We start from the raw sequence: 14334 nt of genomic DNA on the forward strand, positions 1-14334 counted from the left end.
GGGATTCATAAAGAGACCCGATAATATCGAATGGAGTACAAACATTTTCTCAAAGCAAAGCGCCTTCTGATAAGTCAAGTACGAACCAGACTTCGTATTGTGTCCATCAAGCAAATTGATACTAATAAACTCCTCAGAGTTTGGTATCCGGTCTTTACTGTTACAAGGCAGGATGGACATGTCTGGACATTCAGCGAAGCTGATTTCTCAAATCTTTATTTGGAAGATCTGGAACATCTGTATCACGAACTGTGGAATCTTACAGTTAAAAGAGAAGGAGCAGTTATTGCTCTAGAAGCAATCAAAAGATATTTGAAGAGTCATGTCAAAGTGTAGATGGTTCTAGATATTCAAATGGGCCTTGAAGATAACCAGAAGATTATTAATTTGAAAAGACCAGATCAAGACCTTGAAGATATTGAAGGCTATCCTCTTTACATCATTCTTGAAGATCCGGAGTTTGAAGTGATTTATGATGCTGAAGGTCGAATAAAAATATTTATAAGATTCAGTGAGTTGAATAAGTACTGTGATGGTACTATCAAGATGGTGCGTCGGGCACTTGAGAAGATTAAAGCCGACAAAAATAAAGCCGCAGAAAAGGAGAGAATGAGTCCAAAAGAAAGGTATCTTTTAATTAATGCTCTAAACCTGTTAGATGACAAATTGCAATATCGGAGTGCATTGAGAAGGATTGAAACGCTTCTTGGGATAAGAAAGTCAAGATTTACCATTTCTCGATCTTGAATCCAAAGGGGGAGAATGTTGGGTTCAATACTGTGCTGATAAGTTGTATTCAAGTTGTTTCTCTCATTTTGTAATAGTTAGTGTTATTGCTTTCTTAGTATAAATAGAGAATTTGTAGTTTAATTGTAATTAGTCTTGCTAATCATTTTGTAATCATACTCTCTCAAGAAATACACATTCAAGCCTTGGTGAAATTCTCTCTCTTCTATCAATTCTACTTTGAAGATTATCTGATTTGATTGATAATTGGGATTCACAGAAACATAATTACTTCGTATAGGATACAAGGGATTATCATCAAATCAAATGAGAGAGAGGATCAACAGTATCCTTGGGTAACGAGTCGGGCCTTGTTTCGAGTCACTGTTCCGTTCTCATCCATTTTGTATCTGAAGATCCACTTTGTGCCAATTATTTTTTTTTGGTTGGTCGGGGGAACAGTCTCCAAACTTTGTTATGCTCGAATTGCATCAGTTCTTCTTGCATAGGACTGATCCAGCTAGGATCATCAAGGGCTTCTTCAATCCTTTTAGGCTCGATGAGAGATAGAAAATTGACATACAAACAGATATTACCAGCACCACGACGTGTTTGGACACCTGCTTGCTGATCACCAATAATTTGCTCCACTGGGTGATAGTTGGTCCACTTAGTAGCAGGAGGAAGAGGAGGAAGAAGAGAGGTAGAGGCACCGTCAGCATTCGTCAGAGGATTAGAATAAACGACTACTGAGGTTGGGTCACCGATGTCCCTAGTAGAAGAAATAGGAACATAGACACCAGTTGAGGGTTCCACACAGGAAAGGGGTGCCAGATCGGCTGGTTCTTGTCCAGGACTGACCGATGGGATATTCATGTTGAATGAAAGATCTTCATTCTCATCTTCCTCAACAGGTGGAACAACATCTTCATCAAAGTGTGACGGTCTACCGACTGGAGTTGAATTCTCAAAGGAGTGAGATTCCAACCACTTTTTTAGATCAAGATCATCACTTTGGAATGACGATGTTGCAAGCACCGATCCAGATTCATCAAATCTAACATTGATAGATTCATCAATGCCCTCCCGACGCATGTTGTATACCCGAAAGGCTTTAGAGAAGAGAGAGTAACCAACAAAGATTCCTTCATCAGATTTAGGATCAAACTTTCCTAACTGATCTCTGTCATTCAGAATAAAACATACACTACCAAACACATCAAGGAAGCTGATGTTTGGTTTTCTACCGTGATATACTTCATAAGAAGTCTTAATGTGTCTTTTCACAATTATAGACCTATTTTGAGTAAAGCAAGTTGTATTGACAGCTTCAGCCCAAAAATAGGTCGGAAGACTTGCTTTACTTAGAATTGAACGTGTAGCTTCACATAGTGTACGATTTCTCCTTTCAACAACTCCATTATGCTGTGGAGTCMGAACTGCTGAGAAATTTTGAGAAATACCCTTGTCATCAAAGAAGCTTTCAAGAACACTATTTTTGAATTCAGTGCCGTTGTCACTTCGAATTGATCTGACAAGTTGACCATTCAAGACTTCAGTCCGCTTCACAAAGTTGATAATTTCTTCAGCTGCATCACTCTTGTGTTGAAGAAAGAAGACCCAAGTATATCTCGAGTACTCATCCACAATAACAAGAGTATAATATTTTCCACCCAAACTTTGAACACTCATAGGACCACAGAGATCCATGTGGAGCATGTGAAAAGGAGCAGAAATAGAAGAGCACATCTTGGACTTGAAACGTGCTTTGGTTTGCTTGTCTTTTTCACAAGCAGCACACAACTTCACTTTGACATATGACATCTTCGGAAGTCCAATAACCAGATCTTTACTAGAAAGATTATTGATCGTTTTGAAGTTGATATGGGACAATCTTTTATGCAATAGCCAATTTTGATCAGAAGTAGCTTCGGAGTAGAAACAGATGTTGGCGTCGGAAGAGCTAGAAGAATCCATGTTGATCACATAGACATTATCCTTTCGGATATTAGTTAATACCTTCTTGCCAGAAGAGTCAAGAATAGTACATTGGTTTTCTTCAAATTTTACAATGAAGTTGAGATCATATAGTTAACTGATGCTTAACAGATTGTGCTTCAGTCCATCCACATAAGCTACTCGGTTGAAGGTAACCGAGCCGTTAGAAAGAACACCATATCCTTTAGTAATACCTCTGGCATTATCTCCAAAGGTTACAGAAGGATCAGGTTCAGACATATAGTTGATCAACAAGGACTTGTTTCTAGTCATGTGTCTTGAACATCCACTGTCCAAGTGCCATATATGTCGGTGTCCTAAGCCCTGCAAGCACAGATAAATTAGTTTTTAGGTACCCATTTTACAATGGGTCCATTGGGGTTAGGAGTATTTTCTTCTTTTTCTTCTCTTACTGGCCTAGTGATTCTTTCCTTGGGACAGTTCTTGGCCATATGAAAGGTGTCACCACAATTGTAACATTTTTGATAAATAAACACAGGTTTAATAGAAATTAAAGGTGTGTGCTTAACTGTGTTGACATGTTTTTTGGATTTTTTGAGAGAAGACAAAGCTTTGGAAAGAGGGACAGAGGATGAAGAGGGTTTTAGACCAAAAATCCCTTTTTCAGACCCAAGGATTGGTTTTTGAGAAGATATAGAAACCTTGGAAGTCTTTTTCAAGGATACTGGACGAGGAACGAACTCAGTAGTAGAAGGTACTGAGGTACCAAACTGAGAAGCAACAACTGACTTAGATGAGGTAGCCGAAGGCTTATGTTTCATCTTGAGTTTGGATTTTGGTTTCTTATTCTTGATAGGCTTGTCCACAGACTTACCTTTCTCAGCAGCAGAGAAACAACGATTCAAAGGATGATTCAGATGCTCAGATGTTTTAGATTTAGATGAGCATGCATCAGGAGATTCCATTAGAGAGAGAGAGAGAGTTAAACACACAGTCGACAGGAACATTTTCAGATTTAGTGTTTGAACTTACTCCGAACTTGAGAGATTTTCCATTTTCATTAGATCTAGGAGAAAGAGATCCAACAGAATTAAATAAATGAGATGAAGAGGAGGAAGAGTGAATGTGAGAAGAAATGCACATAGAGTCATCAGGAGCACACGGATCCAGATCATCATAACCTAGGCCAGTCTTTACTTCACTAGGAAGTTGATAATGTAAAATTTTATCTAGGTTCTTGGATGATCTAGCCCATTTTTGAAGAACGACTTTTTCTTTCTCCAATTTCTCGAAGACCATAGTTTTTTTTATTAAGAACATTGTTTATTAACTTTTGTTCTTTTAGGTCATTTTTCAACTTATCAAAGTCTTTTAGTTGATTCATGCATTTATGTAATTGATTAGTTAGACTTTTGATTTCAAGATCAGCTTTCTTTTTAGCAGATCTAGCATTGTAAAGATCAACAGATAAAGAATCGTAAGCTTGAACCTTTTCAGATTCAGAGAGAGAAGAGAAGTTGTTTACCTTCTTTRGTTTGACCAGATCTTTGGCATTTGGAGGTAGAAGGTACATCAACAGCAGCAGTAGAGGAGGATCCCTTGACAGAGTCTTCTATCTCCTAAATTTTGGCCATAAGATACAGATGTGCCATGTCCTCATCACTGGAGGAAGAGGTTGGCTCATCAATCCAGTCATGAGTCTCAGCCATGAGACCTTTACCTTTTCTCTGAAGGCTCTGGTTCTTTGCCTTTTCTCTCTTSTACTTTGCTTTGTACTTGTCATGAGAGGATCGGCTAGAGGGTTGAGAAGGATGATGCTTAGAGATCTTTTTGCTTTTGCACTCAGCAGCAAAATGACCTTTCTTGCCACAGTTGAAGCACTCCTCATTGGATAGATCAAGAGGAGCTGACTTAGGTTGATCTAAGGTTCTGTGGTCGGTGACCTTAGATCTAGAAGAGAAATTAGAAGAACCCTTTTTGGCGTACCTTTTGAAGTTGGTATCCATCATGGCCATGTTGTCAGCTAATTCATTAACTGTGGGTTTATCGCCCTCATCATCAGTATCATCAGCATAGCTTTCTGCAAGTTCTTCTTTTCTGACAGCATCTTCTTCAGACTCAGTCAGATAAGTGATACGAGGTTCACTGACCAGCTTCCTCGTATCATTGCAGAGAAGAGCAACAGGAGAAGAAGTTCTGGAATCCTTTAATAATGCCTTTTTCAGAGGCTTGGTTTGCTCATAATTATGGAGAGTTCCATAAAGAGCAGTAAGAGGCATATTTTCAAGATCTTTGCTTGTCTTGATACAAGTACAAATGTTTTTTTCCAGAAGTCTGGTAAATAGTCCATAAACTTGCACATGACTTCTTCATTTTCATAGACTCTGCCATGAAACTTCAGATCATTGAGAAGGCTGTTAAACCTGTTGTAGTACTCAATGAGAGATTCAACTTTACCATGCACAAAGAGCTCATATTGTCTAACGAGACCAATCTTCTTGCTTTTATTTACTTCGATGGTTCCTTCATACAGAACACAGAGAGTGTTCCACATGTCCTTAGCAGTAGAGAGGTTTACCAAGGAGTGGAAGACATCATCAGGAAGAGAGAGGGAAATGATAGCCCTTACCTTGGTATCCAAGGAAACTTTTCTATTGTCATCTTCATTGTACTGTGAAGGATCTTTGATGATGAACCTTCCAGTAGAGTCATATTTCTTTTCAGCATCATCAGAATCATTTGAAGAGTTACCTTCGTCTTTGTTCTTTCCATGACGAAGCCATACTTTAGGAACAATGGGTCTATCCTTGAGGATAGAGAGATAATGACTATCAACACCCTCAAGGTAGAGTGTCATGCGGATTTTCCACATAGGAAAGTTGTTCTTGTTAAACTTGGGAGGCTTGGCAATAGTGTCGTTGTCTTGGTAAGAAGAAGGAGCAGTGTTGGAAGAAAAAGAGGCCATTGTAGATCTACCTTATGAGATTAAGCTAACTGCTCTGATACTACTTGTTAGTCCCGAAGGGGATGGCAATAAACAAAAAGTAATTGTAGAAGGGGGGGGGGGGTTAAATACAATTATAAAGACTTTTTTTTAACTTTTTTTAATTCTTATTGATGTATATCAAGAATTAACACACAGAGAGATGCAAAAGATTGTTGCGGAAGATAGGAAAGGAAAACCTAACCTAAAAAATCTTACAAGGAGAAGAACTTACAAGAACAACACAAAGAGTTCTTGAAAGGAAGTGAAGAACACTAAGATTTTCTTCGCACACAGGAGAGCAAGGGAGTAGAAGAGAATAGCCGATTGCCTTGAGAATGCACTAAGTAATCTTTCAAAAAGCCAATGATGTGCATGAGAGAAGCACACTGCCTTTTATACTACCTTCAATATTAAATGCATGGGGACACTTGTCACTTGAGGATAAGAAGGCAAGAGTTGACTTGACCATTGTTGATATCTCATTTTCATCGTACACAACATACATGCAACACTGTTCATGCAGAGACAAACTTTTGTAGAGATATGGTCAGTCTGTAGGAAGATCTTCTTTGGATGGATTAGTAGCTTCAAGCAGCTACTCACAAATCTTTGGTCCATGAAGTTCTTCAATCTTGAGTCCATGAAGATCTTCAATCTTCGGTCCATGAAGATCTTCCTTCAATCGGCTTGTAGCTTCAAAATATTTTCAATCTTCATTTCAGCTATTTTGGAGTCGTGGTGTGTATATTAGACAGTTGATCCACAACACCGCATCAGTAACCTTCTGTTTTCACATTGGCTAGTCTTCGATTTTGCCAATGGCTTAAGTATGTACCCAGACACCAATATACAAAGAACCTATAATTACTAAGTGTTGCTAGGGTAGAGGAACAAATCAGTGGGTCATCACCAAATCAATAGGTGACCCAACAAGTATTGATGTTATTTCTGATGATAAAGCCAATATATTGAAAAAATATCGTACTTATCGAGGACACCTTTTCACATCTCGCATCGGACCAAAAAAAACCAGGAACGGGCCTGGCCTTACACCACCATCAAGATGTCAATTCATCTGATAGATTACATTTCATTTCCTATCAAACAAACACTTGGTCAAACTTGGTAACATTTTATTTCACTTTCTACGAGATTTTAATTCATTCGACATATTTTATTCCTTTAAAAAACATTCTTCAAACCAAGCAGCCTTAAGTGTTTATTTTCAAAATTAAGTACCTATTTTCTCATTTTTCTGTTTATTATGAGATAAAGAATTTTATATCTTTATTATTAAAGGTAAATCGTCTTTTAGTTAATTAAAAAAATATAATAATTACATATTTCAAAAACTGTGTATTTTTTTATTTTGAATATTTATTTTGAAACGAATGAAGTATTTAATAATGTATAATTGAATTACTTATTTTATTCTTCATAATTTAACTATTTTGGCACAAATTTTCAGGTAAAAAACATTATTCAAAAGTAGTGCCTATTGTACAATTATTTTTATATTTTTATTGTATAATCTAGAAACATAGATTGGTTTGAAAGAAAATGTATGCCACTTGACTCAAAATTAATCGAATTCTTTTGAACGAGAAAAATCAACCTCGAATAAATCAGAAAAACAATGGACTAATAATTTCCTCTCACATGCAACAATGCATAATTTGAGTTGACCTTTTATATGATCAACCTAAAATTCATAACAAAAATGTAATGTCATGATGATGGGTCAAGAACAATGTTCCGTGGCTGGCAGAACAGATTCCACAAATGGCAGCTATTTCCGTTCCCATTCCCAGCCCACCATTTGACAAATTCGTATCCTCATCGCGCGAATCACGCAAACTCAATCGGTATCTTCATTCGTATATATAAATGATCTGATCTAGAGCTACGGCGTCGATGAGATTGGAATCAATTTACATCTCAGAAATGAACAATCAAGACCAGCATAAATTCCTTCCCAAGAGAATAATATTGGTTCGTCATGGCGAGAGCGCAGGCAATCTTGACGGTTCAGCCTACACCACAACACCAGATTACAAGATCCCACTTACCCCAGATGGTATCGCACAGGCCAAACTCGCCGGAACCCAGATCCGAGATGTAATCTCCGACTCCGGCAAACTCCGTAACTGGAAGGTTTGCTTGTATGTATCGCCTTATGAACGAACTAGGTCAACCTTACGGGAAATTGGGAGGTCGTTTCCTAGAAAGAGAGTAATTGGGGTTAGAGAAGAATGTAGAATTAGGGAACAGGATTTTGGGAATTTTCAGATTACTGAGAGGATGAAGGTTATAAAGGAGACTAGAGAGAGATTTGGTAGGTTCTTTTACCGATTTCCTGAGGGTGAGTCTGCTGCGGATGTATTCGATCGTGTTTCGAGTAAGCTTTCTCTTCCCTTCAACTCTGTTTGCCTTTTTGCTTTCTAGTTCAATGGCATTTGATGGAGGAAACACTCGATTGTTATTCCTATTTCAACTGGTAGATTACTTGCTTGTGATCAAAATCTTACTTGTTCGAGTCAATAATATAGTACAAGGCTCCATTAGGAATCGGATTACTTGCTTGTGATCAAAGCCGACAAGCCTTGGTGAAATTTTTTCTAGTCCTATGTTATATTGGATTAACCATGGTTGTTTATCTTGTGAGGATCAGTAATTACATACTACAATATAATACTAGGGATGTTTCAGAAAATTGTATTGGAAGGAACTCCAAATTTTAAACTGGAATAGATTGTGGTAAGGTTTGGAGAATCATTCTTGGTATGCCTATTTTACTTTATGTGATATCAACTATCAACTTATGTGGTGACAAACCGGAGTTTTATAAAAAGTGTTTGAATTAGCTTATAAATGTAATAAGGTGGTTGGATTAGCTTATACATGTAAAAACTCCTTATTACCGGTACCATACCGAAATAAGTTAATAAGTTAGAACGGAATAACTTATCATAAACTCCTTATTAATGGTGCCAAACCGGTATAAGTGTTTATTTTTATTTCTAAACAGTAAAAACTCCTTATTACCGGTGTGGACCACAATAAATTAATAAGCACTTTAAATAAGCAATTCCAGACAACCCCTAGTTAATATGACTTGGCCTGAAAGTGGTCTTGCCTCAACCGACCTTAAGAGGGAGACTACCGCCCCTTGAAGGCGGCTTGTTGACTTTTTCCAGGTTAGCTAGAGAGAGCTGTATTCATCTTTTATAGCTTGTTTACTAGAGGCCTTGTTTTCAGGTAAAAGATGAATAACAAATGTAATCAGAACAATTACACTTGTTGAGCATCTGTGTTTTCTGAGGGTGAGGGTGGGATAGGTATTCAGAGTCAGACGATGGTCGGAGGATGTGTGATTTGCTTGCTTTCTTTATGTTTCATTGTGCTTCTTTCTCCTTTCTTCCTTGTGTTTCTACTCCTTCTAACCAGTTTTAGTTTGTATTTCCTTTTCCCTCCCATTTCTACACAAACTGGAGGTCTCCGGGTAGAGATCAAGTCTGTATGCATCCCCCCTACTTTCAAGTGGGATGCACTGGGTTTGTTTGGTTTGGTTTGGTTTGGTTTGGTTAAAGAATCGGCATATGGTGGTTGTTGATCTAGAAAAGGTTCATGATAGCAATGTGAATGTTATTGAAGAAATGCACGAGTAACAAGCATGAAAGCATTTGACGGCCTGACATTTGTTTTCCTTATACTAATACGCCAATGTCATAGTTGAATGATTTTTTTGGGTTCTTAGTTTTGAATGGCTCATAAGTTTATTCTTTAAGTTGTTGATCGATGAGGCTAAGAAATGAGGATTATACAAGGTTGGAGGTTGAAGGAACACCTTATAATCTAAAAGTTGTAAATTAAGATAGATAAGAAACAATGTAACTTAAGCAAGACTGAAAGGGAGGTAGAATATAATGTCTGAAAGGAAGCATCCACACTCATTATCTGGGATGCTGCTAGATTGATGATGATGTTAGTCATAAGATAAGACGAGAATGGTTTATGTGATAAGAAATAATGGTAAGCTTTAGAAGATGGCAGGAGCAACATGTTGAGCCAACAAAAGAAATGTTCATAATATTGATATGGAGAAGTGCTAATAGTAAGGTGGATATGTAGCCACACATCAAGGGGATCAAGAAACAAAGGGAGACAGTAGTGGCAATATGACCTGAGATGGTTTTTTCATCTCCAATGTTGATTTCTGAATAACCTGTACCAATGAAGAGATAGAAGACTCGTGGGGAAGAGAGATTTAAGTCATTGAAATATACCGAAGGAGTTCATGATTGGCTAAGATAGGATCTCAGACTAGCCACACTGTTGACGGGATAATATTCAATTGTACATTTATATTCGCGAGTGATATAGCAACCATACACAAACCTATAAACTCAATAAGGCATGATGGTTTACAAATTAATCTCCTAACTTGAACATAAATAACACAACATAGCCTTACACATGGTGTGGTTTGTAAAACCATGATATTTATTTCAACTTTTTTCCTTGTATCTCTCTGATCAAACCTTGAAGGTGCTTGAAAGAAAGGTTTGGTGAGTGGGTCACAAAAGGATATGGCATTTAGTGTAGTGGGTGGGTTACTTGAAGGGTCAGAATGCTTAGGAAATACAGATCCTAGTATTACACAACTCAAAATCATAAAAAACAGGCAAAAGATCCGAAGTTTGAGCCCTTTTAGATAGGAGGTTAGGCAATATCCGAAGTTTGAACCTAGTTTGGTTCACCTCTTTATCATTATAAACCAATTATTTTGGACGAATGGCTTATTGATATACATGAAGCCTTTTTGTCTTATATGAAATTCCGAGTGACACCAAATTGAAAGACCCATATTACATAAATGATACCAGGTTGAATACCTCATTTCTATAAATGATAAACAAACCACCAAAAGTTACATTTTTAAACCATTAGAAAGCAAACGGGATATAATATTTACGAGTTTCTAATTCGAAATGTCCGCTTGGTTTACAGGACGTTTCCCTAAGCACCTGATTTCCAAAATATCCTAAAACGGACAAAATAAACTTAATAGATTTGCAGAAGCTTAAACTATATACAAGACGAAGGACATTAGCTACCTGTTATCTAGAGACTTGCAGTTACAACCAAAAGACAACTAATAATTTACAATCCATAGTTGTATTCGACTAACTATATAATACCAAAAGAGTCGTGCTACTGGAAGCACCAAAAGCAAAGATCTCAATCTACCCGAGCTTGTCCTTTGCCTTATCTACACGGCCTGTAAAAATGTGAACAACTAAAAGGGTAAGCACATAATGCTTAGTGAGTAAACGGGAACTACTAACTACTAAAGCTTCACAAATGTAATCCATGGAAGTCAATGATCATGAAGGATGTAAATCATGTAACAAGTAATCATCATTCGAGAATCATACTTCTGAATATCAAAGTATGCAACTAGATCGTGTGAAAGTCAATAATTGATATGTACTGCCACCGAGCTATCCCGGTCGTGGCAAGTACAACAATATATATCATAGATTTCATACCACCCGAGCTATCCCGGCCAGTGGAATGATCTTYCCACCCKAGCTATCCCGGACAGTGGGGAAAATGACCGGACTCTAACACGGTCAAATACGCACCATACCCGAGTAATCTCAGCTGATATGGGCTTAAGCGTGCCTCCCCGGGTGAAACACAAAGTAACCACCGAGTAGCACGTATGGAAGGACGGAGTGCAATAGTCAATAATCTCTTGAAATTGATAAGGAGACATAACATGGATGAGTGTGGAAGCAAGTAGCAAATAGATAACACATGTCTAACAAATAGCAAGTTAAGTAGCCCCATAAACTCACAGTGATTTTCGATATTCAAAAAAATTGAGCCAAATTAGGTTCTACGTCCATATATGTCTAAACGTCGTCCAACGGTCACTCTGGAAGGACCAAGTGAGCTTATTTAACACCTGTAATATGTACCCAAAGTTTCATAAAGATCCGACAACAAAAACTTAACCAAACTTAATTTAAACTCATTTTAGGCACTATAATTCACAGCTCAAAATCAACTTTTTATCAGTTTTTAGACGCAATTATAACCAACCTAGAAGCCTTATTTCTAAAAAATGTCTAAAGGACAGGTTTAGATTTACATATAAGCTTTCTAAAATGTCCAGAATCGTAGCAATCCGAGCTACGGTTAAGAAGTTATCGCACATTCAAAACAATATCTCGATAGATTCAGTGCTGTCAAATTCACCAACTAAATAGGCTAAAATCCATATTTTTGATTCAATCTTTATTCCAACAATCAAAATACCATCTAACCATGTTTATATTATTGATTACAAGATCAATACTCAAGAATTTCACCAAAATAGCCATTAGTAAAGAAAATCAAAGTTCAACCTATATTCTTCATTTTCGAAAGCTCCATTTCATCAATCAAGCATCATAACAACTTACTTAGGCTATAACCAATCTAAATACAACATATTACTAATATAACTCAGATTAGGTTTCATTGATTTCATCTCTAACTAGTATTCAAAAGTGTAACACAACTGCTGCTTACGAATACCTGCGTAACTGAGTTCCCCAATCACTTATAGATGTCTGATTCTTCGGTTCTCTTCATTTACATCAAACAAATCCTAATGTGTTCCTGGGTGAATATTACAGAATATATTGTATGTAAAGAATTATAACTCTGTTGCTTATTTGTGACCTATCATTGTGCTTTGTAGTCGTGTTTCTTTTTATTTTTGTGATTCTACGGCCCTACGTTTGGGTGGGATAGACCGGGTCTGTTTATATTATATGCAAAATTAAATTGGCTTTTTTGAATCTTGGTGGAATAATGTCATCAAACCTCAGTAACTAACACTAATAGAACCATGTCACAGATTGAATCTGTATCTAGAATTTCCTAACAATTGCATTCTCATTTATTATTCCGTTCAAAAGTGCAGGCTTTCTGGAATCTTTATGGAGGGATATTGACAGCAGGCTCCATTATGATCCCTCAGACGATTTAAATATCATTATAGTTTCACATGGACTTGCTTCACGGGTCTTTCTAATGAAGTGGTTCAAGTGGACAGTCGAACAATTTGAGTACCTAAACAATTTTAACAACTGTGAGTTTCGAGTAATGCAGTTAGGAGATGGTGGTGAGTACAGTCTGGCTGTTTACCACTCCGATGAAGAGATGCAGGAGTGGGGACTATCGGCAGAGATGATAGCTGACCAAAAATGCAGGGCCAATGCTACAAGAGGTGTGATGATGGAGAAATGCCCCTGGTACTTGGATCATTTCTTTGACCATCTCGACACAGATTCTGACGACAACGAAGATGCCAAAAAAACAGTTTCCTGAATTTTCAGATATGTGAAACAGGTTTGAATTCTAAGATGTAAACATGTGATGATTAACTGTAGTTTTCTGCTTTGGTTATGCAATGATTAGAAATTTGAATCACTCTATGCAGAAAATTGGTTACCTATTCATTCTTTATTTTAGGAAATTCCCAACAAAGTTCAGTTTAGTGTAACGATTAGTGTTTTTTTCCAATCAATGTAACAACGTTTCAATATTTTCTATTTTGTACCCATTGGGACTAGTGACTTGTTGATTTTATAATCTTTTATGATATGAATACTTGTTTCAGAAAGGTTTGTATCAAAATAGATGATAAACTTGATATCTATGTCATCCCGGATTAGATTAGCTAGCGGGTTAACAGTTAAAATGGGTAAAAAAGAAGAAATTTGGAATCTTTGTTAGATTGATTTGAAGAAAAAATTGTTTGTTTCCCCTTTAATAGTTCCATTGAGAGACAAGTTCTGAATTGTTAAAAGGTGAATCTTGTTTGGCAATAAAAAGTCTGTCTCTTAATGATTCCAAAACCCTCTGAATGATTTTGTAGTAGGAGTCTCTTAATCATTTTGACCACCTAATCATTGTGCATCAAATCATTTAGCAAACGTGAAACAGTGAACAAAATAATGATTCTCCCCTTTGTATTTTATAGTGTTGTAATTTTTTTGATTAACCTGGATATCCAACCCACTATGCGAGCCGACTAATCCCAGTACGACCACCTGCTTTGCAGCAGATAGCCCGAAATCACTGCATTTGAACCTTCATGGCTACAAGGGGATTTTTATTCCTCCTTGGATTTGAACCTGGACACTCCACGTACTTTTGATTTTTAGAGCTAAGGCTCAAACCAATCAGGCACCACCTTGTAGTTAGTGTAGTAATTAATTGAAATACCACTGAGTTAGACATTTAATAAAACAGAATACAAAATAGAAGGCCCTTTGTAATGCGAAAGATGCCAAGATTTTGATTTATGTTCCTTTTTGGCAAGTTTTTTTTAATTTTATTTTTCGACACTTTTCAATTTGTGTTGTCGAAAAACCACTTCACTGGTTAAGGTAGAGGTGGGTTTGGATATCTATACTATATTATAAAGCATTTGATAAAAACTCTTTAAAACCATTCTTTATGCATGTGTATATTAATACATATTACTTAAAATTTAAGATTACAAGTAAAATATGCGTACATACAACTTATTAGAGCTTCATTTTTAAATTCGTATAACTAACTGCAGATAAACATAATCAAATACAAGATAAACATCTCAT

At 36.8% G+C, this 14334-nt stretch overlaps 2 protein-coding genes across 2 annotated transcripts; one reads left to right on the forward strand and one right to left on the reverse strand.

Annotated features, from left to right (window-relative positions):
- Positions 1 to 2817: 2817 nt before the first annotated feature.
- LOC112502243 lies at positions 2818 to 3650 on the reverse strand. The gene is made up of 2 exons (XM_025106112.1): positions 3387 to 3650; positions 2818 to 3048 (listed from the first exon to the last, which is right to left on the reverse strand). The coding sequence occupies exons 1-2, from the start codon at positions 3648 to 3650 to the stop codon at positions 2818 to 2820; spliced, it is 495 nt and encodes a 164-aa protein (XP_024961880.1).
- A 3763-nt stretch (positions 3651 to 7413) lies between these two features.
- Positions 7414 to 13301, forward strand: LOC112502245 (phosphoglycerate mutase-like protein AT74H). Its single transcript, XM_025106113.1, has 2 exons — positions 7414 to 8069; positions 12651 to 13301. Exons 1-2 carry the CDS (start codon positions 7586 to 7588, stop codon positions 13055 to 13057), a joined length of 891 nt encoding a protein of 296 aa, XP_024961881.1. The 5' UTR covers positions 7414 to 7585; the 3' UTR covers positions 13058 to 13301.
- Positions 13302 to 14334: the final 1033 nt, after the last annotated feature.

Source organism: Cynara cardunculus, unplaced genomic scaffold (assembly GCF_001531365.2).
Source record: "Cynara cardunculus var. scolymus isolate 2C unplaced genomic scaffold, CcrdV1 Un_Scaffold_1146, whole genome shotgun sequence".
In the NCBI taxonomy this organism is placed as follows: Eukaryota; Viridiplantae; Streptophyta; class Magnoliopsida; order Asterales; family Asteraceae; genus Cynara; species Cynara cardunculus.